Source organism: Sturnus vulgaris, chromosome 15 (assembly GCF_052056855.1).
Source record: "Sturnus vulgaris isolate bStuVul1 chromosome 15, bStuVul1.hap1, whole genome shotgun sequence".
NCBI lineage: Eukaryota > Metazoa > Chordata > Aves > Passeriformes > Sturnidae > Sturnus > Sturnus vulgaris.
Window position 1 is genome coordinate 16023429 of NC_142257.1, and position 26431 is coordinate 16049859.

The 26431-nt window shown below is 41.0% G+C and overlaps 1 protein-coding gene across 1 annotated transcript; it reads right to left on the reverse strand.

The window, feature by feature from the left end:
• Positions 1–2884: 2884 nt before the first annotated feature.
• Positions 2885–21829, reverse strand: PANK3 (pantothenate kinase 3). The gene is made up of 7 exons (XM_014877360.2): positions 21724–21829; positions 12637–12989; positions 11580–11833; positions 11296–11472; positions 9255–9378; positions 6905–7030; positions 2885–5595 (listed from the first exon to the last, which is right to left on the reverse strand). The coding sequence occupies exons 1-7, from the start codon at positions 21749–21751 to the stop codon at positions 5545–5547; spliced, it is 1113 nt and encodes a 370-aa protein (XP_014732846.1). The 5' UTR covers positions 21752–21829; the 3' UTR covers positions 2885–5544.
• Between the last annotated feature and the right edge of the window lie 4602 nt (positions 21830–26431).

Here is a 26431-nt window from a genome sequence, read left to right on the forward strand (position 1 = left end):
ACATTAATTTTCATGTTCTGGATATTGTAATTTAATATGTCTCAGAATACTAATTCATTTCATAATGCACAATCTGAAACTAATATACCTCCTCCCAAAGCTTGTATTTACAATTTCTTAAACTGATGCCAGAAATGTGAATTGTGAAATGCCAGCAATTTATAGCAAAGATTAGCAACCAGCACACTATAATCCAGTTAATTTTATAGGCGAATCTAATTAGCATATTTAAATTTTAAAATTACTTTAAATGGGTATTTCTGACTTTTCATCAGCTTTCCTAAACACTTTTAGTAGTGGCCGACTTTCTTGGAAGTTTTAGCAGAGAACAAATGCCAATTGTGTTCTACTTGACACAATCTATGCAAACAGCTACAGTAACAAAACAAGATGAAGGATAACATGGAAATCCAGCTATGAAAATTCATCTGTCTCTTAATGTGCCACGGGCCTCACATAAAGCAGCACAGGAAGCCACACCTGCCAGTGACTTGCCACATTAACAAACACAGTCCACACAGTCAAAAAAAACCAAACGCAAAAGGGAAACTCAAAATAAGGCCAAAAAGTATTGGCAAATGATAAAATCTAAGTCTGTCAAAAGGATCAGGCCATAAATATTTTATTTACAATTTCTATTTAGAATCTTTATTTTCAACAAATGATTTAGCACCAGCAGGAATATGCAAAGTAGCATTACTGTGCTCCCCAGGCACAGTAGGCTTCCCCTGAGGCCAAATCTTGCTCATTAATTTAAAAGAATGATCTACTCAAGTAACTACAGAGTGAGCAGGATTTGACACTCAGTTATACAAACTGAGATTGCTCAAACATATTCCATCAGCACATTAATAATTACAGACATATTGCAGCATCATCTGAGATGTTTTCAAAAGTGTATTTTAAGAATATTTAATATGCTTTCCATGTGTGACATAAATGAAACTAATAAAATAGGCTTGTTTGCAGACTTTTGTTAACTTAGAGAATTACTAATTTTACCACAGTTGACAAAATACTGGTGGATGTACTTTGGAATACATCAGTAAAATTTTAAAGACCTTTAAGCAGGAATTATCCTTCTACACTGTGAAAAAGCATTTTTTTAACCTCCCATGGTCATGTCTGAGGACTAAGTTCTCCAATTTTATTCACCATGATTGTGAAGCCCATGCCCTCTCACTGTGCATAAACGGGAAATGAAAAAATTACCACACCCAAACAGAAACTGTGCCAAGTGTGTCCCCAGCTCTGCACTGGGACCTACAGGCCTTGCTCAAACACTTCCAACCTGACCCACAGATGTTTGTTCACTTTTTAATCTCAGCAGAGCTCTGTACATATTACATGGTTTTTAAGCCTGCATAAAAAGATGTAGATAAGAAAAGAAGGACAATTGACAAATAAAGAATTTAGGGAAAGAATTAGTCTTGTTGTAACTAGAAATGACCAGAACTAGCTCAATAGAACCACACTGACCTTCACCTCTGCTCTGAACTCACTGCTTCCTGAGGATTACAGAATGTCAACAGTGAAAGTGATATTTATAAACAGGTTGACTGCAAGTTTATTCATTAATGAAAATTTCTGACTGGATGTGAAAGACATCATCTAGTCTTTATCTAGCAGAGATCTCCTCTAGATGACCCTTTAATTAGTTCCAGATGTTAAAACCCCATTGTTATTTTGAAATACTTAGAAATGAGAAGTTATTTCAACTGATCTAGAAACAGATGTTTCCTGAAAACCTATACTGAGTAGATACAAAGAGTGTAACAGCCCTTAAAGGCACCTTGCATCTACACTACCAACTCAAGTGCAAGTAGGAATGTCACAGTGCCACTGAAAGAGCAATGACCCATCAGGAGAAGCCAGAGCTTTTGAATACACAGCTGAGGCTAAGTGGGACGATGGGCTTGGTGACTCTTCCTTCCACCCTGTAACTCACAATTATGACAACCTGTGGGCAGAATCACACAGGTGCTTGAGAGAGGGAAACATCTTCAAGGGGCAGGGCGGACACCTGGACACACTTTGGAAATCCTGAGCAAACTAGGACACAAGGTGTATCACTGCACTGAGACTTTACTCAAAAGAATGAAAAATTGTTTGTATTTAAACCTCTGCTAGGTTCAGTAAAGAACACTGAGGATGTTTTAATTCCAGCCTGTTAAATATTCAAGATGTATTGTAAGAATTCCCCTTTCATTCAAACTGCAATTACCCAAGTAGACTTAGAAAGGTCAAAGTGGTTATATTTAATAGCTTGGAATAACTTCACCTAAGATTGAACTTCTCTACCCAGAAATAAACAGTACTTATCTCGCTATAAACTTGCATGATCTTTAGAGATATACTGAGACAATAAAACTGTGCATAATACTTGAAAGGACCAAGCTGGAGGGATAAAACCAAGAAATGCAAAATCCTTACCCCAAGATTAAGGGCTACAGGGATAGGAAGCCAGAAACCTGATGATTTTTTCCTGGTATCTCTTGCTACACTGGATTAAAGGGATCATCTCCACAGCCAAAAAAATTACCTGCCATTTCTCTGGTAAGTAATATTGGTTAGGAAATCTCATGGATAAAGTCCCAGTACCATAAAATTGGCATTATATGAAAAAATTAAAAGGCACTCTCATGGCTGACTGAGCTGCAAATGATCTCACATTCAAAATGGGTCTTACATTTTACTTTTAAGAACTATCACAGAACTTTCCTCTAGAAACTGGTTCCACTTCAGAAGACAACAGTAGTCCTGAGAAAACCCCAAATTTTCTCTACTGTAGTACATCACACTGAACCAATTCACCCTAAAGCTGCTTCAACCAATTAGCTCAGAAGAAAAGAAATGGCAATGGTGAAAGTAAAAACAGACTATATCAGGAAAAAACAACGTACTTTAGTGATTCATATAAAAGAAACAAACCTTTTCAACCTGTTTACAAGAGAATTCAGAAGAAAAGATGTTAAGGCTTATCTTGCAACTATTTGTGATGCCTGTAATTTCTCCTGGTGGTAGAGTCAATCTTTGGAGACTCGAATAACAAGTTCTAAGCTGACAGAAAATGAGATGAAACCAAAAGATGTGGCTTAAATACAGGATCCCTGGGCTTTACAGTTGGGCTTGAACAGCTGCTGTGGTTGCTCTTGTAATGAAGTAACAATTGTGCTGATAAAATTGGCAACAGGAAACCAATTTTTTAGAAGCTCGAGGGAAATAAAACAGAGGTAGGGAATACTTTTTGATTCTCACAGTAGTTTCTATACAGTACAGCTATTCAAGAATTACTCCATTTGCTTATTTTGTAACTCTGTACAGTTTACTTAAATGTATGTTAGGTCACATCAATTCAATTGGTTTAATAAACTATGGGTATTAGGTAATCATCTTCTATATGTGCTTTTGGTTAAATATACAAGTAGCTTCTAACTACTGCTTCAAGAGGACTCTCAGTATCACAAACGAAGTGAAGTAGCAATAAACATGGTCTAAAGGAACTGTTTCTAATGGAGCTGTAGTATGTCTCCTAAAGCACCCTTTGCAAGTAAATTATGCAGTTACTTTGTAAAATTTTCAGCAGGCTGCCAGAACATTCAGAAAATTAAGTTATTACACAGTTTTATAACCACAGAAAGGTTACTTTTGATAGTCAATCCTAACTCAAAAGGAACAGTTTACAGCATTTATAGACATTCTATAAAAACCGTATTCACTTATTTTCTGAAGTGCTCTGATTTAGCATTAGGTCGGCTGAACTGTGAGTGTAATTTTTAGTTGTTTGTGTCTATAGTGAAACATCAAAGCAAGCACAATGGAAATGCAATACAAGTACCAGGAAAAGCAACAATAAATGGAACTGCATTTGTGATTAGCATTGAACTTAATTAATTGCCTACTCTAAAGTACTGTACTCTTAAAGGACCACAAAATTTTAAAAGCAAAAACCCATGATGTTAGTTTGGGGCTTTGAATTTTGAGAAAGAGAAGACTGAAAATAGCACAAGTGTTTCTAACACAAGGGGGATGTATCTGTAAATACAACACAGCCATGCTGTGGAACACTCGAGCAATCAGTTTTAAAAACCTTAAACCCCGAGATATGAATGTGTTTGAGTCTGGTTGCTCCTCATGCACTTACAGGAAATAAATTTAACATGAAAATATCACAAAATTGGGTAGCTCTTTAGTCCACAAAAAGTCATACAGCTACTGACTGTACAACAGTCCTGTAAGTTTAAGATCTCATGCCCTGGCTTCAGGACTAAAGTTATTGTAATAATCACAACTGTAAATTTTAAAAGTCTACAGAAAACCCCAAAAATCAGTTCCAGAGTATGGATTTTATCCCAAGGCCACAATTTGATGAATGATTCCATATTGCAAGTGCATTAAATATTGGTCCATTTGCTGCTGCAATACAAACTCTGATCAGTCCTCAACTTCCAAAAACAAACTTCCAAATCCAAAAGTAACCTTTCAAATTCAACATCTACTTGAATTCTCATCAATACTTACAAAATTACAGGGAAATCACAATTTCAAATTAGTAGGATGGGGCAAAAACTTTTCAAAACCTTCACAGAAATAAGCCAAAGCATCAGAATTATGAGGTCCATAATTAGTCTATTTTACAAAGATTTCTTCAATTCTCTCAGGCTTTATGGTACCTTTACAAATGATGATTCATGATGGCAGAACTTATGAGGAAAAAAAAAAAGTAATCCAGAAGGCATTTTGGAAGTCATGTCCTCAAAAAATAAAAAAAAAATCTAAAAAATCTTCCCCTCAAAACCTGCCTTCATTAATCACTGAACCATTTTCCAAATCCAATCAAAGACAGAGGAATCTTTCCAAAATACCAGCTGAATCTTCCAATAAATTAAGGTGAGTATCTTCATGAAACCTTCAAAATATCAACTGCTTCATCTGCTGCTTTGGCTGATTCTTTGTGTTTCTATTCTTCCCACTGGAAATTAAAGCATTAATCTTATTTCCATTACACATAAAAATAAAATAATTAGTGTGTTTACTGTGGGAAGCAATTGTCTACAGTTTCCTCACCTTGTCAATAGTACCTTGTTATCTTTTGTTTTCTGTAAGTACACACAGAACTTGTGCTCATAATAACAGTATAACTAATAAAAATAATTTTCCAGACATCAATTATATATAAAACTGATGGCCCTAAAGCCTTGGGAATAAACCTGCAATATTTGCATCCTGAGCACTTAAGGGTTTGGCATTCCTTTTTCTGGAGTTTCTGGAAAGTTGTTTTCAGAGGATGTATTGCATATTAGAAGTTCACTACTGGCTACACGTACCAAAGAACATAAATAATAGCACAAACAGCTCACTTTGCCAATGCCCAGCAGAGTGAAACCCCGTTCCTTACAACAGCAATACTCAGTAGCTTAATCACTTCTTAAGAAGAGTTACAGAAAATCAGCTATTTCCTTCTCCCCTCCCCACATTTAGTTCCCGTCGACATAAACAAGTCGTTCAGGTGGAAAATAGTTCAGTGTAGTGACATCTGGTATCTCAACTGAAATTTGGCAGCCCAAGCAGAGCACCAACAGCTCCAAAGTATCCCTGTTAAAAAAAAATAAAAATCAAGTTTAAGTAGGGTATTGAATTTTGCAGTAATCATACTTTAGTGACAACAATCATCTGATGGATCAATGCTACAGAAAGAACACTATACACTTTTAATAGATAATATTTAATAGTAATTATTGAAGGCTTTGTGAAACAAACATTTTATCTAGCTTGACTTTAGGAGGTTTCCTGCCAAGCCTCACCATATACTGCAGGACCTCAAAGACAGTGACTCCAAAAGCATGGAAATCAGGTTTGGTTTCTTCTTCCCAAAGAAGCTGAATCTTTTGCTTGATAAAAAAATCTTTAATACCCAGAGCAATATTATTCCTAAAGTACAAGTGAAAAATTCCTTGAGCTATCCACACATCACACTTTCAGATTGTCTGCGTACCTGCAGGCAAAGAACCACGCTCTCCTGATGAATTTTTTTTTCCCCTGTGGAGTGAAATCTTCCCCCTCCCTATAACTAAGTAGTCAAGTGTTAGGAATATACACTTGAGCAAATATAAAAGTTTAAAATTTACCCAAGAAAAATCTAAAGAGGATAGAACTAACAAGGAACTATTCCACTGTTACTGTGGACATCAGTCTCAGGATAAGCAATAAAGGCAAAGAGTTGTGAGAATCAACTGAAGGGAACAGATGGAATGCTGTAATATTTTCAGACCAAGAAACTGAGGACAAAAATTCCCAACCCACTGCCCAGAAGCTACAAGTCAGCAACTGTTTCACCTGTAATTAATACTGATTGCCTGTACTTTAACCAAAACAGGTCAAAGCTCTCAGCACTGCATACTCATCTAGATGGCAGAAGCTGTCCAAAAGCAAGTTACTCTCAAAGTATAAAATCACTACAACAGCTCTGAGGGGTCTGCAGTGGAATGAAAACAGGCCTTGTCAAAGCAGTCTCGACTTTCAAGACCTTGCTCAAGCTCAGCTGAGAACAATGAAAATGTTTCAAAGGGCCAAGCTTTACATTTCTGCACTCTTTGAAACACAATACTTACTGTTGTTTCCACCCAAACCCAAGGAAGACTGGTGACCCTTAGCACAGAGTTTAACATTTTCTTGTCCCTCTCCAGAGATCCAAAGCATGAACTGAGATACCCCAAAGTGACTGAAGTACTTCCCAGGCAGAAAACTGCTCCCAGAGAACCAATTCAGCAAGACAAACCACCTCTTATTTCTAATATTTACTGAGCACTTAGTGCCTCAGGATATCACACATGAGAGCTACTCAATAGAGGCATTTCTGATTTATGGTGAAACAACACACACAGATAAATGAGCCACAGCATACCTCATGTTCTAGGAACAAGGCCTTCAGCTGGCCTTTTGACCAGTAATCCAGTGCATATGCAAGAAGCTTCATTGACAAAGTATTCACACGCAAAAAGTTGCCAACAAACACAACTCTGTTTATTTTCTAAAAAAAAAAAGCAAAGGATTAAGTCTTTTCACTGTTTAACACAGCTTTGAAAACTTAAGCCATGAAAGAGGAGACTGTCTACAGCAAGGAAAAAAACACAAAAAACAAACAACCCACAATTAAAACACGGTTCCAAAATTTAAAACACAGCATACTTGAGGAAAAGGAAAAATGGTGCGACCCTTGAGAATTAAAGGACTTAATTTATAGACAAGCAGCATTTGTGTTTCAAATTAAGTGAGCATTTTCATCAATTACACCAAAGAAAGAGCCCAGCTAAAAGTGAAATTAAATGAAAGATACTTCTGTTTGGTAGAGAAGACTCAATGCCTTCATAGCCCTGTACAATGCTGCTTGATCCATATGCAACAAGGCAGCACTGTAAAGAAGCCAAAGGCAGTGAGACATGACAGATGTTCCTTTCATCTTCAGACCTCGGTCTACCTCAGCCTCACATCAGACTAAGGGCTGAATACTACAAGCGAGCTGTGAATTTTAATCAAGTCAAATGTAAAAAAGTGAAAATCATTTAATATCCCCCATTAACTGAAGTAAATTCAGCATTAAGTGAAAACATTAAACACTGGTTTAACAACATGAGAGGAAGAACCAAAGAAAATATAATTGTGTTAGTCCCTAGCACAGTGCTTTACAAAGCATTTAATTGCATTAAATAAACGATCATATCCAAGTTATTACAATAACTAATATGACAATTCAACCTGTAGTCAAATGTCTAACATGCAACTGTTTTTAAACCATCTTGATTAGCTCCCAGTGAAGACAAAGCAGACACATAGTTAAGGCACAATAATTCTGCTCTACTGCAGGGAGGATTTATTTAATCTTTATACATCAGTTCAAGATACCAGTTTGTGTATCCCTATTAGCTACTTCTTATGGTTTGTAGTTCTGTGACATAGCTGGAATTAGATCAAAAACCCCTTGGAATAAAGCTAGTTTGTGCAGTTTACAAGTTCTGATTTGTTCTCATTTACCCCTCCCCCTTAAATATAAATTGCATACATTTGCCTAAGACATGCAGAATGTACTTTCAACTTCACCTTCATTTTAACTCTTTTGTTATTAAACTTTGCCATAAAGCAAAAAGCCAAAATTAACTTAACACTCACAAAATTACCTTTCTTCTCCAAGACAGACATGAGAGAAAAATAATGAAACTGAGGAAGAAGTTGCAAAATTAAAACCAGAAAATATAATTAATCTGGCTCCTAATTAAGCAAAAGGAGGGTTACTGCAGCTAACAGGGCCGTTAGTACTTCTGAGATAATCACATCTGAAGATTTTAAGCAGAGCTCTGAATTCAGTTGCCCATAGTCTACAAGAGAGCTGTTACTAAACCTCATTTTATCCCAAATTTGTTGATAATGAAGGAAGAAATCCCTACTGCTCAGACACTCATGTCTTCTATGTCTAAATTTAGTATTCTTCCACAACTTCTTGGCTGTCCACACTAATACCGAACACATACTGGTTCTTTTTTAAACTCTTAGAAACAGAAGATGGCAGGAAACCTTCTCTGTATCAACCAGCAAGATAAGAGATGTCAAAGCAATCTTTAAGTCTCAAGAGCTAGAAAAAATTAAAAATAATGTTTAACTAGAAACAAGGCCTTGTTCAGAGAATAAATTCATCTTGGAAGAACTGCTGGAGGCCATCATTATACACTGCTAAAAGCAGGACTTTCAGCAACTTAAATGCTGCAGTTACTCAAGTTACGTATTTTGAAACCTCCAAGCAGAGTCCACAGTTTGTCTCTGAGTTTGTGTTTCACGGCTGGATGCATTCCTCAGGTGACCCTGCCTCGGCAGGGGAGCTGCACTACATGACCCCCAGGGGTCTTTTGCAACCCAACTGTTCTGTGGTTGAAGCACCAGGAATTGCTCCAGACTATTTTGACTGTCTGGAGAAGCAGGATAAGGATATCTCTGCCAATGGGGAGGGTACCTGATGAGAAGCTTTGCTAAAAGAATGTAGCACAAAGCCTGCAGGTAAGCACAGGATGTTGTGATGAGGACTTGAAGTCCCCTTGCTAAAACAGGGTGACTGTAGGCCCAGCTCAAAGCTACTACATGAATTTCCTCATTTCATTTGAGAATGTATTAAAAGATTTAAAATGATACACCATTTTAGCAGTCATTTCATGTGAAGACAAGTAACAGAGCTATAGATAGATCATCTCCTTGTCAGAAGTTTTTACCTCATTTACTGCACACATCCGGGCAATAGAGCCAATGTTATTGGTGATGGTGACCAATATAGCTCTTGCAAGATCTTCTTTACTGACAGACTCCCTCTTCTCTTTGTAGATCATATTCCCAAAACTAGAACAGCAGAAATGGCCATGAGTTACAAAGTGATTCATCTGCAACTGAAGTAATTTTAAATTATTTGATGCTGTAACAGAACCTATGTCTCATGCTTCCTCTTTGAGGAACTCGCTTTTTAAGTCTGTATTAAATACAGCAATTTGACACTACATCTGTATTTATTCCCTCACAGGAAACAGTCAATTGTGTTACAGTAACAGCCCCCAGTAACATATTTTTGTTCAGGTTGTTGACTTCCATGAAGAACCACTTACAGTAAAACAGTCTCATTCTTCACAGAAGACTATTCTGCAAATCTAGTCACTGTAAATTAAGTCACTGCTTGATTGGTAAATCCTCCACTCCTCATGTTTGCTTCCTCACAAATACCTATCAATTCTTCTATTCTCGAAGTAGAAGAAAACCAGAGATGAATTGAATGGTTTTATGATGGAACACAACCCTCTGAAACAAAATAAAACAGCTGACAGAATGCAATTTAGGTTGCACAAATTAAGAGTTCTGGATCAGAAGGGCACTTCCCTTACGATGCACAGCACAAGAGAAACAACAGAATCCATAGCTATGTGTGATATGTTACCACCAAGGACTCTGTGTCAGTTTGGAGAGCAAGAATCCTGATTATTCTAAAACTCAAAAAGCCATTAAAGCTCTTATGGATCTTAAAAAGCAAATGAGAACAGAAAGTACCAACATAAAGCAAGTTCAAATGTATTGACTAAAGTGTAAAGTTTGCACGTACAAAAACCTCTCAGCACATGGACTCTCAAGAGGCTTGGACTCAGGTGGATGGAGAGGGAGAACAATTAAGTTGCCATGAATTATGACTCACTATGGAATTAGAGCAAAGATTTAATGAACACTCCTATGTACATATTAGTTTCGCTTGCAGAGTTTATTTTTCTTATCTTTTGTAAGGGTACTAAGCTGTGATATCATCAATAATATTCCCCACTGGAAATAAAACATGCAGCTGTGACAAAAGTCCTCTGTCATTGACAATGACATTCATTCTCATGGTGCAAACTGTTTGTGTTCAATCCTCATCACTAAGAAAAGTTAAAACATTACATCAGGTGTCTGTAGTGACAACCACATTTCCAAAAAAAATTGGGAGTTGCTTCACTGTAAGAGCAACACAAAAGCTATCTCCCACTCATCTTCTCTGTAGACAATGGCTCTACTAAAAGACTCCAGGAAAACAAAAATAAATTGGTACTTTCTTCCTTCTCTTGCACTGGTTTTGACTGGGACAAAGTCAATTGTCTTCCTAGCTGTGTGCTGGTTTTAGCTGGGATAGTTAACTCTCTTCATTGTAGCTACAATGGAGCTGTGTTTAGGATTTGTGCTGGAAACTGTTGATAACACAGGGATGTTTTTGTTACTGCTGAGCAAGGCCTGCACACAGTCAAGGCCTTTTCTGCTCCTCACCACAGTGAGCACAATGAGGGTGCACAAGGAGTTGGGAGGAGACCATTCTGTTCTGTTCCATTTCTGTCCTGTTGAACAGTCTTTATCTCAACCCACCAGTTTGATTTCTTTCCTCCCAGTTCTCTCCCCCATCTGGAGGGAGTGTCCAGGTGGCTGTGTGGTGTTTAGCTGCCTGCTGGGTTACACCACACCACCTCTGCACTCTGCTCCTGCCATCACCTCACGTTCATCTGACTCACACAAAGCTGTGCATGAAGTATCTCAGGAGGTTTCTTCAATATCAACCTAGCAGGCACCTGCAGTTGCACATGGCTTTAAACCTCCAGGAAAGCTGAGGATACATACTTTTAACATAAAAATGAAACCTGACTACACTAAAACCTTGCAAAAAAAGCAGTTCTTGCTGCATGAATAGTTTTAAGTCTTGTTTTTGAAGCTCCCCAAACCAACAAAAGAACCCACCAAGAGACTCCTGCTTACCTGGATGCTACAGCCCATCCTGGTAAACCAAATCTTTCATAGTCTCCTCCATAAATATCCCGAACCAGCTTGTCAGCATGTGTACTGTCTCCTTTGGATGCCATTTCCAGAGCTTCTTCAAAACTTTCACAGCCTGTCAGCAAACTGCATAACCCAAGAAAGGTCCCTCCACCTAGACTAAGGACAGAGAAAACCAGTTGCTTTTAAACAGCACTTCCTCACATGAGAGATCTTTATGTCATTGCCCCATAGAGTAACAACCCCAATGTAGGTTTTTAATTTACCTTGTTCCAGTTACTCGTTTATAGTTGTCTTTGGAATGGACTGATAAAATACTGACTCCTGACCCAATGTTAACAACCAGCAATGGGTATGGATCATCCAGGTTAAAAGGCATCTTTTGGCATCTCTCGGGATCTGAGGCATTTTCAAAATAATAGCACTCTGCCTGGCCATTGAAACTGACAGAGTCTATGTACAATAAGCCTTTGACAAGGCAGTCAAGCTCATCCAGTTTGTGCAGCTGAAGGTTTCCAATCTGTGTTAAGAAAGAAGAAAAAGACTGTGGCAACATGTTCTAACATTGCACAAATGTGTTACAAATTTATGACTATATTTGTACTGCCCAACTTTTAAGAAGCTATCTCATGTGACTAAGTCAGGAATTTCAACGCCCCTATAAAGCCAACAAGTAATTCAGACCTAAATTTTGAATACATAAACTAGTAGGTTAAATCTGAGTGTAAATCCTGATCTCAGACCTGAGTCAAGAAGAGAGATGCAGTACAAGTATCTGCTTCTGTAAACTCAAAGATCACTTTTGAGATACTAAGACTACTCCACTGAAAAATTAACAACATTTTTCACCAATTTAAATTAATAAAGAGGTCATCAAATACCCTAGAGGCCCCACTGAGGTTCATCTTGGTGGAACTCACATCTGCCAATCTGTTCAAGGTTTTTGGGGTCCCTCTCCCATCTTACAAGTCAAAACAGTAATTTCTAAGGTACCAGCATATAAAAAGCTCAATGGCATCGTACTAACTCTCCTTGCAACTTCATTAACACTCCAAGGATCACAGGAAAATCACGGGTCAGAAATTCTCCAGGGCTTAAGGCTCACTACAGTTCTTCCATAGCTCTGCATGCAATATTTAAGCTGCTGTTCTCTCATAAAGTAGAAGGACAATTAACAGGTGCTGTGGATTCCAGGAAGGCTGTAACTTCCCACCATACTTAACACAATTTGTACTGAAAAACCATTAGATCTTTCCACAGTTTATCAAAATCCAGATTATTTTAACCCATCAGCCTCAGGGAGAGGCGAGCCAGGCTACCTACTGTGCGGAAATCTTCCTCGAACTTGTAGGCACCACCGCCAGTGGCACAGAGCACCGTGTGTAGTGTTGAGAAGTTTTTATTTCTTCCCATTTGGATAAAGGTAGGTAAATCATGAGTTGGGAACCGAATAAAGTGCAAGTTTCCTCTTCGAGCAAAAATCGTTAAGTCTTTCAGCTCCAGGTGGACATCCCGAATGCCAGTGGATCCATAGGCTACGTTGGAAGTCAGGTATTTGCGGATGCTCTTCAGGCTTTCCACTTCCTCCTGCTCCTCCTCTGCAGTGATGTCAATAGGTTCAAAATAGGCAAGTTTGACCAACGTTCCCCCAATGTCCATGCCAAACCATGGGAAAGCTGTGAAGATACAAGAATGAGCCATTAGGTTTGTTGAAGAGCAAAAGCCATACACGGAGCTTAAGACTGAACCCGGGCTGTCCTTTTCAACAAGACAGACACTACCAACAAACCTCGCAAGAAAAAAGTACCTGCACTCATTTCAATTACATGACCTTCAGTATCTCTCTGGCCTCAGGTAAAAATGGAAAAATGAGCAACTCTACAAATTTAAATGCTATAAGGTGCTCAGAAAGCTGAACTAAAAACTCCCCAACTATACCCTATCTTTCAGACCAACTCATAAACAAAATTTCATCACTTTTTTTATTGAGAACAAAGGATTAAAATAACCTTCACTTCTAAAATAACAGCTCTGACGTAGCTCAGCACAAAGACTGCAATGCACACTTGAAGAAAGCAGGTTACACATTTCAGCTGACAAGAGGGTCAGGCCAGGTACTCCTCCTGTAACAGTCCCTCACATAATGTGCTTGTTGAGAAGAAAGCTTTAATTTACTTGCACTTTAAAAATTGACGCAGCTATAATGCCCAATTTCTATCTCTTGAAGTTAAAGGGATAACAAAAAGTCCTATTAAAAAGTGCAAGCAAAAGAGAAAATCAGTATTACTGAATTTAGGTTCTATTTTTTGGTTTATTATTTTTTTTATTACCTTGGCTAGGAAGGGGGAATTTCTGTACTACAAAATAAGAACACTAAACCACAAGTGCTTTGCCTTTGTCCCTCATGTGGGATGACTGCAGGACCAAAATTTGCATATGCCTGTATCAATAAATATTCAATCAATTTATCAAATAAATATTCCTAAGTGCAGTGAAACAGATACTCAGAAACCCTTCAGCAAATACAATATCTTCAACTGAGAGCTTTCCCCCTGCCATTTCCCAGAAACAGAAAGACTCAACTTTTAAGTTTAAAAAAGATCCTGGACATCCAGCTGAGAAGCTTATATTCTATTTCCTAATTGACACTATAACTTGCTTGGGTTTTCTTCCTTTTTTTTTTTCTTTTTTAGAGTTCCAATTTATCTCTTCAAATGTAATTTACATCTTACAGAAGCATGAAATGCAAGAAAGAACAAAACTAGAAAGATGTTAATATGCTTACCATGAGCAAGATGCGATTACACTGTATTTACATTACCAGTGGGATCTATCCTTGAGAAGAATGACCTACCAAAATATTTTAATAAATTTAGGCAAGGCTACTGTGTGTCAGTTCATTTACTGAGTGCTAAAGTTAAGAAGAATAGAAGCCTTGATGATGCCTCAACTTTCAGAAAAGGGCATCAGAGAACATTGCTAGATATTAACAAAAAAAATTTAGTTGGTTATTGTACCTTGAAAAACTAAATTTAAATACAAAGGTAAATTCTGTGAGCAAAATCTAGCTTGAAATAGAAATTAAGAAGCTCTATAAAGCTGGTATCTTTTCCATATAACTGAGGGCTAAGCATAAGACTAAGCATAAAGACACATGAAATGAGTTTGTGACTGCATGCCAGCCTTCTTCACCCTGCGGCTCTGGACATAAGAAAATTTGTCATCTTACTGTTTGACCACAATTAGCTGAGGATTTATTAAGTGACCTCACCAAGTTTCAACCTCCTGCCATGAATGCTGTCACTTAGCAGACCAGAACATGCCTGCAGGAGTTAATCCAACCCATGCAGAATTTAACTAGGACACACCAACTCAAGCACCACCTGAATTCTTCCCATTCAGCAGGCTTAGTGCATAACTGGGATCTTGTCCTCCAAAACAGGAAAGAGGAGGGAACAGCTCAAAGTTCATGTGATGAGTTTAAGGATGATTTGGTGCAAGTCATGCCTGTTTGTCAGAAGATCTGCTTCATCCCATGTTAAATGGTCCAAAAAGCTTTTGCAAATACAGCATTAGTCACGCCTCTGTAAGTCTTAAGGTTTATGGATCTCGTACACCAAGTAACGAACAAGAACAGCTGAACTGTACGTTTATTCCATAATTTAAATGGGAACACATTTTATGCTGAAAAATAGGATCATGCTGTACATGATCAGTTTTCTGGGTTAACTGAGTGATCTTAACAGGCATTTGCAGACTTTGAAACTGAAGAAATAGGCCAGTTTTCACCTTTGTGAACCCCAGGAAGTTTTACATTTTTCCACTGAAAATTTGTCAAGCTTTGGCTGGAAAGTACATTGCTCAAGTTTCATTTGCAAGGTGGAGGAGTTCTGACAAGCTACTGGGCCCACGTACTGTTAACTTAATCCTTATACCAGCAAGAAGGTGTTACACAAGGATTCTTGTGCATGCAAGCCACTCTTGATTGATTTATATGGATTTTATTACAGGTGCAGCCAGGAAAATGAAAGCCATTTTGTTTTCCAAACACAGAAGGGGATCCACATAAACACAAATGGCAAGGGCACAATCAGTTGGGACTGCAAGGATACAAGATTTATCCATGCCTGAGCTGTCTTTAAATAATAGAAATACACTGCTTTTACTGAATTTGAATGTAACTATACACGGACACAACATGGAAACATCGTGAGCCCTCCTCTTACTGCAGGTTTACTTGGGCTAGATCTTGGCTCAGAATCCATCATATCTGGATGCAGGGATACATAAATAACTCTATAAAAGATATTTTATTTACTTGCATTTGTGGGTCACGCTTCTCTGAGAGATTTAGGAGCAGAATGCCAGCAGCAAAACCTTTAGAAAAAAATATCCCCGGACATCAGCTTGATTCTTTCAGCAGTCACAGTTACAGAAACAGGTCTGGATGAGACCACTGCCAGTTACTCAACCTTTTTTCGAAGCTTACAGGTCTGCAGATACTGGGTTTGAAGACTTGCACAACTGTAACCATCATTCCACAGCTTCAATCCATAAGGAAAGTCAATTCCCCTGCACTAAAACTGACTTTTTTGCACAGCTCTATGGGGATTAGATCATTAAAAGATTTTTTTCAGCTCTTCCTCTAAATGTTATTCCCAGGAATATTCCACAAAATGTGATGCACAGCTCAGAAATATTCCTTGCTGAGAATTTAACTTCTATGCACAAAAAAAAGTCCAGAGCCCCACTTTTTAAAGTTCAGCTCCTCTCTGCAGTGTTCAGCAGCAATTTGATAAAAAGGAAAAGTAAGAATCCAGCTTTTTATTTAACAAGCCAAACTGACTTGCATAAACCACATAAAACTCTTTCAAAAACACACACTCTACTTTTAGGAAGTCAGGCCAGGCTCTGTTTAAGAATACACAAAACACAGATCTTTACTATCCAAGAAGAGACAGATACATGGAGTAGAACACGAACTGGGAAGTCAAAACCCAAAGGGTGTTTAATGTGATACTTCACACCAAATTTAACTATCTTCAGGACAGCAAGAGGAGTACCATATATATACAACCTCCTTAATTACAAATCCAGATTTTCTTTCAGTCCCCAGCTCTGCCAGGAGCCACTGTGGTCCCTACCTAGACACAGCAACCAGGAACTCTTGCAATAAAGCAACACATTGCTCGGTACATGCTGTGAAGACAGCTTTGAGGGGCAACCTGCTCAGAATTTTAAAAAAAACCATGATCTTTAAAAGGATTCCCTAGAACTGCTTCTTGCAATTAGAAAAGCACTTCCCGCAAGGGAAGAGTGCTGTGGTCACCTAATGATGGAGCAGTTCTGCTGAGTAAGAAAAGCCATGCTGGTGTGGCTGCTGCTTGTTATTTAAACCTTAATAATCTTCAGAGATACACAGGGAAGCCTCATTCATTCTCTTGTGTCTGCACTTCTCAAGTTCATGCTGTACAGAGTTACTGGCAGCAGTCTTAAGGTTACTTGTATCTTATCATATAAGGTCATTATATGCCAAATGAAATAATTACAGTACACGTCTTGTTTGTGCCAATGCAAGCACAAAGGTTGAAGTACTTTCCTTTTCCATGGGTTCTTCAGGGGACCTTTCTAAGCTTTCCACCCAGACCATACACTTGTAGTCTGATTCTGTACACCCATCCTGGATCTAAAGCTGCAGGAAGTACACACAAAAAAGACTTAACTATTCCCCCCTTATTAAGCAAGGCCTAAGATTCCTCAGTTTAATGTTCTATTTGTATTTTGCTTTTAAAAACTGAGAAATAGATTCCTGCCAACCTCTCTTCTATGAATGCAATGACATATTTGAAACACAAACACTTTTGAAATACTTCATTTTCCCTGTAAGATAAAGTAACATTCTGGGTCAATCCTATATAAGTTAACAAGAACCAACCTTCAAAGAAGAGCAGCTAACTCCTGATTCAAGCTGGGAGTTTGGCACCATGGGGAAAAAAATAAATTCACATCTGTCATTGACAGCAAAAAACCTACCACATTTTGTGTCATCTTTCTAAGAAAGCTTATGCATTATTAAGAAACAAGACCGTTGCACTCCAAGTACAAACCCAGCTGGGGGAACAACTGCCAAACGGTGCCAAAGTTCAAAATGCTATACAGCCTTAAAATACAAGAAAGGAAAAGAATCGTTAAATCCACAAAAACTTAAACTTACTTCTGCCAGCACTGCAACAGTTCCTTATGAAAGTATGCAGTATCATCAGTTCTGATGCCCAAAACTTCTCTAATTCAATATGTAGCCTTGGATAACAAAACTAATCTTGATCCCATTCTTATCTGAGTACTGACAAGGCAAACAACTACTTAAAAGTTACACTGAACTATCACAGCTAGTGTTTTATAAACACAAACTAAATACATCATGCAGTTTCTCCAAATGCATTTTCTTCTGTGCATGTGCATCCATTCTTAAACTTCCAGCATTTCCCTAAAACATCAGCATGCAGCAAAGTAAAACCTGATGGCAAATTTTAACAGCTAAATCAGCTGGGGGGGCTAAGGCAGCTAATGTGAGCAATGGGACAAATCAAGAGAAAACACACCAAAGCTTGCTGAACTGCTAAATTAAATAGGATTAACCTGAGGGCTGGGCAGCAAAATGCTGTGCCCATGAACACCAATCTACATGGCCCATGAGCCTCTCCAGAGCAAAACTGCACCGAAGTGTCCTTAGTCCTTGAGACACTGGAGACTTACTCTCCTTAACAAGTTGTGTAACAGGTTTCTGGTTCAAATATCCCAAATCCAGCTCCAAATACATATGGACTGGACAGAATTTACATGCAAATTAAATGTATCTGACACACCCTGGCACATCCTCCCATTTTCCTTGTGGGAAAACTCCATCACGCTCTGCAAACTCCCACTCAGTCACCTGTAATCGTGCTCCAGAACAGCCCCGTTCACAGTGGGAGGACAGGTGGTAATGGGCAATTACTGTAACTGCTCTTCATGGGCTTTATCACTTCTACAAGTGGGTACCACATAAAGCTTAATACAAGACAAAATATCACTGCTTTCAGCTTCTCCCTCCTTGCTCATTCTGGTAATTTTGTTGACATTTCAGCAGCGGTCTCTTTGGGGATACGTGTTTTTATGGCGAGATACAGAATGCAGAGGCATAATTTAACACTTAAAGATGCACTTTTAGTATACACTGCTCCTGGCAGTATTAATCCATTAATAGAAATACATTTTTCAACTGCATTGAGTGAGAGCCTGTAACATCTGCTATAGGCTAATAATCAGCTTTCAAGGACTAATAAGAAAATGCTAGGATACCAAAAAACTATGCAGCAAATTCCATGGGGAAAAAAATACCAAAACATCTATTTATAAGGGATTCTCCATCAACCCAAATGGATTTTTCATCAATTTTAGTACACTAACCCTCCATGTGTCCACAGAACCACATTGGAGAAAATAAACTTGAAATTTTCATTTTTCCTTTATACTGATGCAGGATTTTGCAAATCTCTGCAGTGTACATTCGTATATTAGCATGTCTCAACTCACCTCAAGGGAAATGCAGGCATTTGTTCTCAAACTATTTTCAATAAACAATCAAAAGGAACAAACCGCAAAAAGTAACATACACAGTGTATCCAACGCTCGAAGTCTTTGCCTTTCCCTCAGCACTAGGTTGCACTCCAGAGCCAAGGGGAAGGGCTCCAGCTCCCCTGGAGAGCGCAGCACGCTGGCACAGTGCTCTCGCCTTCCCCCGCCAACAGGCACAGCTCGCTCTGAATGAGTTCCTGCTCTCTTCCCTTTGGGCAGATCCCACACAGCAGCAGCTCTGCAACACTTGCTGCTCTCACATTTATCATCTCAACCCACAAATAACCTCTGGAAATTTCCTTGAAAATTGACAGCCATTCTTCCCCATGGGCATTTCCTCTGAAGAGCTATCACGCAACTGCTGCTTGGAAGGTTCCTCTGGAGGTCGTCTGGTGTGACCTCAGTTACACCAGCAGGAAAACTGCCAACACTAGATGAGGTCAGCTACAGCTTTGTCCAATCAACACTTTGAGGCCTCAGAAGTTTTTCAAGAATCCTCCAAGAACGGAGACTCCACAATCTCTCCAGCTTCCACTGCTACACTGACTTAGTACAAGGTTTTCCTTATCTTCCTTTAAAATGCTTGACTCCTCTCATCACCAGCACATGAGATTTAAATGGCCCTTTACTAGCTTCTTACAAGACAGCAAATCTCAGAAGCTGTGTTCCATAAGTTCTGCTGTGTTTCTCACAGTTTTTACTCCATCAAATTAGTGACAGTACCAGTCAGGTGAAGATCTGGAAAGGAGGACCACAGAAGCACGTCTAGGCAGTGTAACCACATCAGGAACTCTGAACTGGTTTGGTGTCTCCATTTTACCCTTACCTCTCTCATGCCAGTCACTGCAATCAGGCCTTCCTTCCTGCTAAACATCACAGATAAAAGTACAGGTAGACTAAAGCAATCGGCTCAATTCTACTTGGCAGGTTCTTAAATTAAGTAACAATTACCCGTTTTCCCCCAGAACCACATTTGGCTCCATCACAGATGATTAGGTACTCACCTGGGCTAAGGAACATACACTCAGCAATTGTTTTGAAGTGTCTACAAATGTCTTAGCCAAATGATTTGTAAACAGTCTAAAGGTGCTGTTGTGAGCCCAACTCGACTTTCATGTCCATGCGAGCATTTAAGCCAAACTGACAGCAATATTTGGGTACCAGAATCCTGAACATCAATTTCCGTCTTCAGGGCTTCTGTGGATCTGGTCCTCTTCAAACATTCAGCTGCTCTCCCAGTGTGATTAATCATGAGCAGAAATCTACCGATTGAGTCTAAAGTTCACTGCCTAAGAAACTCTGTGCTATTATCTTTTAAAAAGCCACCAGCTCCAAAGTGTGTCCAAGAGTCAAGAAGAAATAAACAAAGTAGTTGACACTGTATCCTTCCCCTCCGGCTTATACAGTTACAACTGTTTCCAATTCCCATCATGAAACCAACAGCAAAGTTCAAATTCAAGAATTGGAAGACTGTAACTATAATTGCAGCATATTTGAGCACTTAAAACTTCTTGATAATATTTTCACTGTTATTTAACATGAGGCTTAAATCCACCACTAAAGAAAAGAAGGCTTTGAGGTCCAGCAGAGACAGTCCTGAAATTAGCAGGCTTCTACAGAAAGAGCAGCAATAGTCTCCCCAGTTCAATTATCAAACCACTATAACGTTTTACAGCCAGCTACTGCTGTCTTGATGAGATTTCTTAATATTATACCAGGGGAAAAGAATGCTGCCTGAACTCTACTCTTCATAAACATCATTACAGTCAGTTCGGCAATTTCCACACACTGGCACTAACAAGAGGTGATGGTTAACTGTGTGCTACAAGATGTATATTTAGAGTTTCCCCAACAAACCACAGGAAACAATGTACTTTTAAAGCCTTTATAGCTATTTCTAGAGCTATGCTAATACTTCCTACGTTACATACGTGTTTGGTGATTTTTTTTGAGCTGCTCAAAAAAAGAAATTTAGAACATCAACTTCCAATATCTTGTCTTAGTTGCATGTTGTTCATTAGCTAGTCACGCTGTATGAACACAAGGCCTAGAAATTTGGGACTAGCCATCTTTTCTATATAGTAACTCACCCTGAAAGTAAGTCTTTGAGTATGATGACAAGAGCAAAAGATGCTAAACTCAATGGAGCAATACCTGCATCCCTTTCAGCTAAGGGCACACCTGTATGAGCTTGACAGGTGTGTTGCTTTGCACAGCTGTGCATCTGTTACACTGAGGGCACATCAACTGCGTGTGGATTAACCACACTCAACCCAAATCTCTCTTTCCAAGAAGAAGTTGTAATCTTAAGACATTTTGTTTATATTCACCTGAGTCTGAACCATGTTTGCGCCCTCCAAAACAAATATGGCACTCCAGAATAACACGTAGCAAGAAATGTTACAGCTGTGATTATTAAAGGGGAGCATTCAACGTATTTTAACGAAAGAATTACATCCAAATATTAGTAAATATTCTAAAAATAATTAGAAGTCGATTAGCCCTTAAAAATCAAAACTGTAGCAACTGCAGCCACCTGCGCAGATGCTCAGCACAGCGTTTAAGTGCCATCTTCATCAAACACAGCACCCATCCCCAAGAAACTGATTATAGCACTTTCTATTCTAGTCCTTCCGACGGCAGCACTGAGGATCACCTGAACCCCGACACCTCCCTCAGAGGGACGCACAGGAGCGAGACGCGTCTCTGCGGGCATCTCCCGGATCCATGGATGGGCACCGCCCGCCGCGCAGCCCCGCGCCCCCCGCGTCGCCTCCCCCGGCCCGGCCTTACACGGCTTCTTGGCATCTTTGATCTTCATGGCGCTGCGGCGGCGGCCCGGCTCGCTGCCGGCCGGGGCGGGTCTCCTGCCGCTCGCCTGATGGGGCGGGCAGCGGCGGCGGCGGCTCCGCGGGGCCGGGCCTCGCTCTCCTGATGCTCCTCGCCCGCCGGGCGCCCGCCTCCCGGGGAGCGGCGCTGGCCGCGCCCGCCGCTACGCCCGCGGCCCGGGCAGGGGCCGCTCCAGCGGCGGCATCGGCGCTCGGGCTGGGGCGGGGAGACGGGGCGGGGCGGCCGCGCTCCGCTTGCGATGCGCCGAGCGGACGGTGCCGAGAGGCAGCCGCGGGACGGGCTCCGGGCGGGGGAGCGCGGGGAGGCTCCGCTCGGCCCCTCCGTGCAGGAGCGCGGCCCCGGCGCTGCCCCGCTGAGCCCGGCGGACACGGGCCCGGCCGGCACAAGATGGCGGCGGCGCCGGAGCCGCGGCCGCGCACACAAAGGGGCCGGGGCGGCTCCGCGCCCGCCCCGCCGCTGCCGCAGCGCTGCCCCCGCCCGGCGCGGGGCGCGCCGGGAGCCGCAGTCCGGCCGCGCCTACAGCTCCCGGCGGGCCCCGCGCCCTCACCCCACCGGGCCTCGCCCCACGGGCCCTCGCCCCACCGGCTCTCGCCCTCACTCCACGGGCCTTCACTCCACCGGCTCTCGCCCTCACCCCACGGGCCCGCCGCCAATCGCCGTGCCTGGGCCGTGGGCAGCGAGGCACGGGCGGGGGCAGAGGGCACGGGCACGGCAGCGGGCACAGGCCCCAGGCCGTTGTGCCGCCTCACTTGCAGGCGATGTCGGGCCGCCGGGTTCGCGCTCTGCGGGGCTGTGAGAATCACGCGAGTGCTGTGTGTTGCTAAATTAAACGGGCAGTTGAAGTTTGCTTTCATCTCCCCTCGTTCTGAGTGAAGTGATCCCGCAGTTAAGCACTGGAGCAGTTTGGGAAATGGCTTCTTTCCTGTGCCCGGACTCCAATGATTGCACCAAAATACTTATTTCCCTGGAAACTTTTCCTGACATAGTGTAACACGCTGATGCTTAATCACACAATCAGTTAGGTTGGAAAACACCTCTCAGATCACTGAGTCCAGCCTAGGACCAAACACTACTGTGTTACCTAGACCAGAGCACTGAGTGCTATGTCCAGGCTTCCCTTAAACACCTCCAGGGACAGTGACTCCACCACCTCCCTGGACAGCCCATTCCAATATCTAATCCCCCTTTCTGTGAAGAAATTCCTCCCCTGGTGGAAGTTGAGACTATTTCCTCTCCTCCTGTCCTTGTTCCCCGGGAGCAGAGCCTGACCCCCCATCACTGCCCCTCCTGTCAGGGAGTTGTGCAGAGCCAGAAGGGCCCCCCTGAGCCTCCTTTTCTCCAGGCTGCGCCCCTTTATCAGCTCCCTCAGCAGCTCCTGCTGCTCCAGACCCTTCCCAGCTCCATTCTCTTCTCTAAACTTGCTATAGCCCCTCAATGTCCTTCCTGAACTGAGGGGCCCAGAGCTGGACACAGCCTTGAGGTGCCCCTCCCCAGTGCCCAGCACAGGGGGACAATCACTGCCCTGGGCCTCTTGCTGTTCCTATTGCTCACACTATTCCTGCCACAGGCCAGGATGTCACTGGGCACACACACTGGCTCATCTTCAGTGCACAAAGGTATGGGCACAGTCCGTGTCACATCCTCTCCGAGGGCTGTTGAGTCTCTCCTGACTGTGGCCAGAGGGGAGCCCACTGCCAGTGGCAGGACATGGTGAGGCCTCCCATCTCCTGCTCACAACCCTGGGCTTTCCAGAATAATTCATAATGGGTTTTTCCACTTTTTCCCATCTCCTTTGTGATAAAGTACCATGTAATTATAGATCAGTTACTGTGAACTAGGATGAACCTAAAAGCTCTGGTCTAGGAGGAGGATTTGGGCATAATCTCTGCCTTGGAAGCTGAAGTTTCTATGTGTCTGGAGTTTAGCTTTGGCAAAAGTGTCTTTTGAAATAACCATTCACAAACCAAGGAAAGACTAAATGCTCAGTTTCTGGGCATGAAGTTTACTCACAAACCTGTTGTGTAAGGACAGGAGCCATGTCTTTTCACCCTCCATTCCCCCACTGCTCCTAAACATGTAAAACCTGTCATATATTTATTGTTCATTTTAATCCAGAATCTTGCATCAAAAAGCTGAGATTCTCATGTGGATACCCTTTCCCATTTATCATGTTTCCTTTCTGAAATATCTGCATTTGGAAAACTTACTCTGAAGTCTTCTAAGTGTTCATTTCTCATCCTTTAAAGGAAGTTCAGAGTGTATTAGCAAGGCTGCATAACTTCTCTCTTTCTGTAAGCTATATGTAATTGTGGAAATTCCCGTGTCTTATTCTTATAGTAAGGAAATTTTGGTGTGGTTTTGTGGTTTTTCACTGCAATGTAGTTTACTATTGAAACATTAAACACAAGCATTTACATACATGTTAGGGAATAGAAGAATTTAGCTGCTACCTGAAAGTTAACTTGCTCATAAATATACAGTGTTTGGAAAAGAGTCTGTAATTTCCTGCCTGTCACCAGACTGTGCAGTGTGGAATGTTTGGTGTAAAATGAGCTATCCGGTGTCTTGCAGACATCTCTGGTGGGGTTGGGGAAAACAGATCTGCAGGGGAGATTTTTTATTACCTTAATTCTGAGGCATTTTTTTTCCAGCACTGACACTCTGACTGTTTCCTACACACTTTCTAAGTCTAGAGGAAATGAAATACCGTCCCTGGGAAGTGCTGGTAATAAATATATATATGCAACCCAGAAAAATAAGAAAAAAACATAGTATACATCCTGACAGCTGTCTTATTCCTGCTGTCTTGAAACAGGCAGAAAAGTTCTTGACCCAGCCTTTCACTGAGGAAATGGTAACTCTCCTTTTCCAGCAATGCAGATTCACTGACTGCTTTTTCAGCCTCTGACTCTGTCAGGGACAAAAATGCATATTTGGTGCATGAGTTTTAGGAGCAAGTTCTGAATTTTAATACACTGGATGCCCACTTTAAGCTATTGTGTCAAGCAAACCCTCTTAGCTCATCTCCCCATGTGAAAAGTTCGAATAGATAAAGGGCTCTATGATAATGAATGAGCTAAGGGCTGTTCAGTTAAAAAAAAAGATCAGCAAATCTGAAGTTTTGGTTTCTTCACTATAAGCTGCAGTGTTTTTTTATCTGAATGTCCCAGCTAACACAGAATATGTGAAATAAAACCGCAAAAAATGAAACTGAGATCAATGCTCAGCTATCTTTAGTTCATCTCAGAGCTGAGGTTTAGCTCAAACTGAAGTTTAACGCAGGCCTGTGAGAGGCTCAGAACATTCATTAATTTGCAGAGCAATTGATTTATAAGTTATGAGAACTTTGAGATTGGAGTTTTTTTATGTCAGTCAACACATTGCTTGGAAAAGTCCCAAGGAAGAATAAATAAATCCGAAGGTGAATGTATGATCAGCTATATAAATACAAATGTGTATATATACACACACACACACACACACTTCTATAACTACAGTCCTAACGTACTATGCAGTATCTCTGGGTAATGAAACCAGACGAGAGGATTCTACACGAATGACATACCTGAAGGCAAGGACTCTTTTTAAAAGTCAGTATTACTGGGGTGAAATGAAAATTGTTTCATTGCTATATAAGAATCTCATTTATTTATTGGTGTGACCCACTTAGTCAGTCTTGATGCCATAAATCACACTTTGGTGTTTACCTCAACATAGTAAATAAGAAAAAATATTATAAACCCCCCACCCCCAACAATTCAATGAATGCTTTACCAAGAGAAGCTAGGGCAGGTTAAGAGATGCAAAATATGCTAGTGTGTAATTAATGAAGTTTAAGCTGCTTTATAGGAACTGCCTGTTGTGCCTGCTCTTATCACATGCTAGGTGATATATTATCTCATGTGCTGCGAAGTCCCCACCTAAATTACTTTGTGGCATTTGCTTCCTGTAACTTTGCTGTGCAAGAAGCGTCAAAGGCAGGGCTGAGGTTTTTGCCTGTCGAGGTTTAATCCCAGCCAGCAGTCAAACGCCTCACAGCGACTCCCTCACTCCCCTGTCAGCAGGACTGGAAAGAAAACTGGAAGGGTAAAAGCTAGAAAACTCTTGGAATGAGTTTAATTGGGAAACTAAAAGGTGTACATGTAAGCAAAGCAAAACAGGGAATGAATTCACTGCTTCCAGTGGGTGGGCGGGTGTTCAGCCATCTCCATGGAACCAGGGCTCCATCACATGTGACAGTGACTTGGGAAGATGAACACCAACACTCCAAACATCTCCCCCTTCCTCCAGCAGAGGAGCTGCTTAAATGCTGCTGGTGGAAGATTAGCTGGAGGGCTGGACCACTGAAAATGGCCTGATTCCCTGTCAGTTTTGAGCTATCCCCTGAACATTCCTTTAGCCGCTTTCCTCCCACACACACCCCAGAGGTAGGATGTGCACACCCCAGATAAGGCACAGCCTTGTAAAAGATTATTTTTATAGAAAAGGAGTGATCTCTGTGCCATGGGCACAAACCTCATAGACAAGTGAGAGAAGGCACTGTCATCCCCAGACTACCTTGAGCATTCCTGTACTTTGAAAGCTCAGAAGCCCTGGGAGAGGAGAAGGTCAAGAGATCACATAGAACAAGATCTAAAGCTGTGCAAGTCTC

Bases quoted from the DNA above. Each gene is read 5' to 3' on its own strand.
- PANK3 (XM_014877360.2), bottom strand. From the start codon at position 21,751: ATGAAGATCAAAGATGCCAAGAAGCCGT. The intron at 11,473-11,579 runs GTAAATTAAAAA...CTCTGTCCTTAG, and splicing joins AAACGAGTAACTGGAACAAG to TCTAGGTGGAGGGACCTTTC. The intron at 7,031-9,254 runs GTAAAAACTTCT...TTTTTTTTTTAG, and splicing joins GGATGTGTGCAGTAAATGAG to AAAATAAACAGAGTTGTGTT.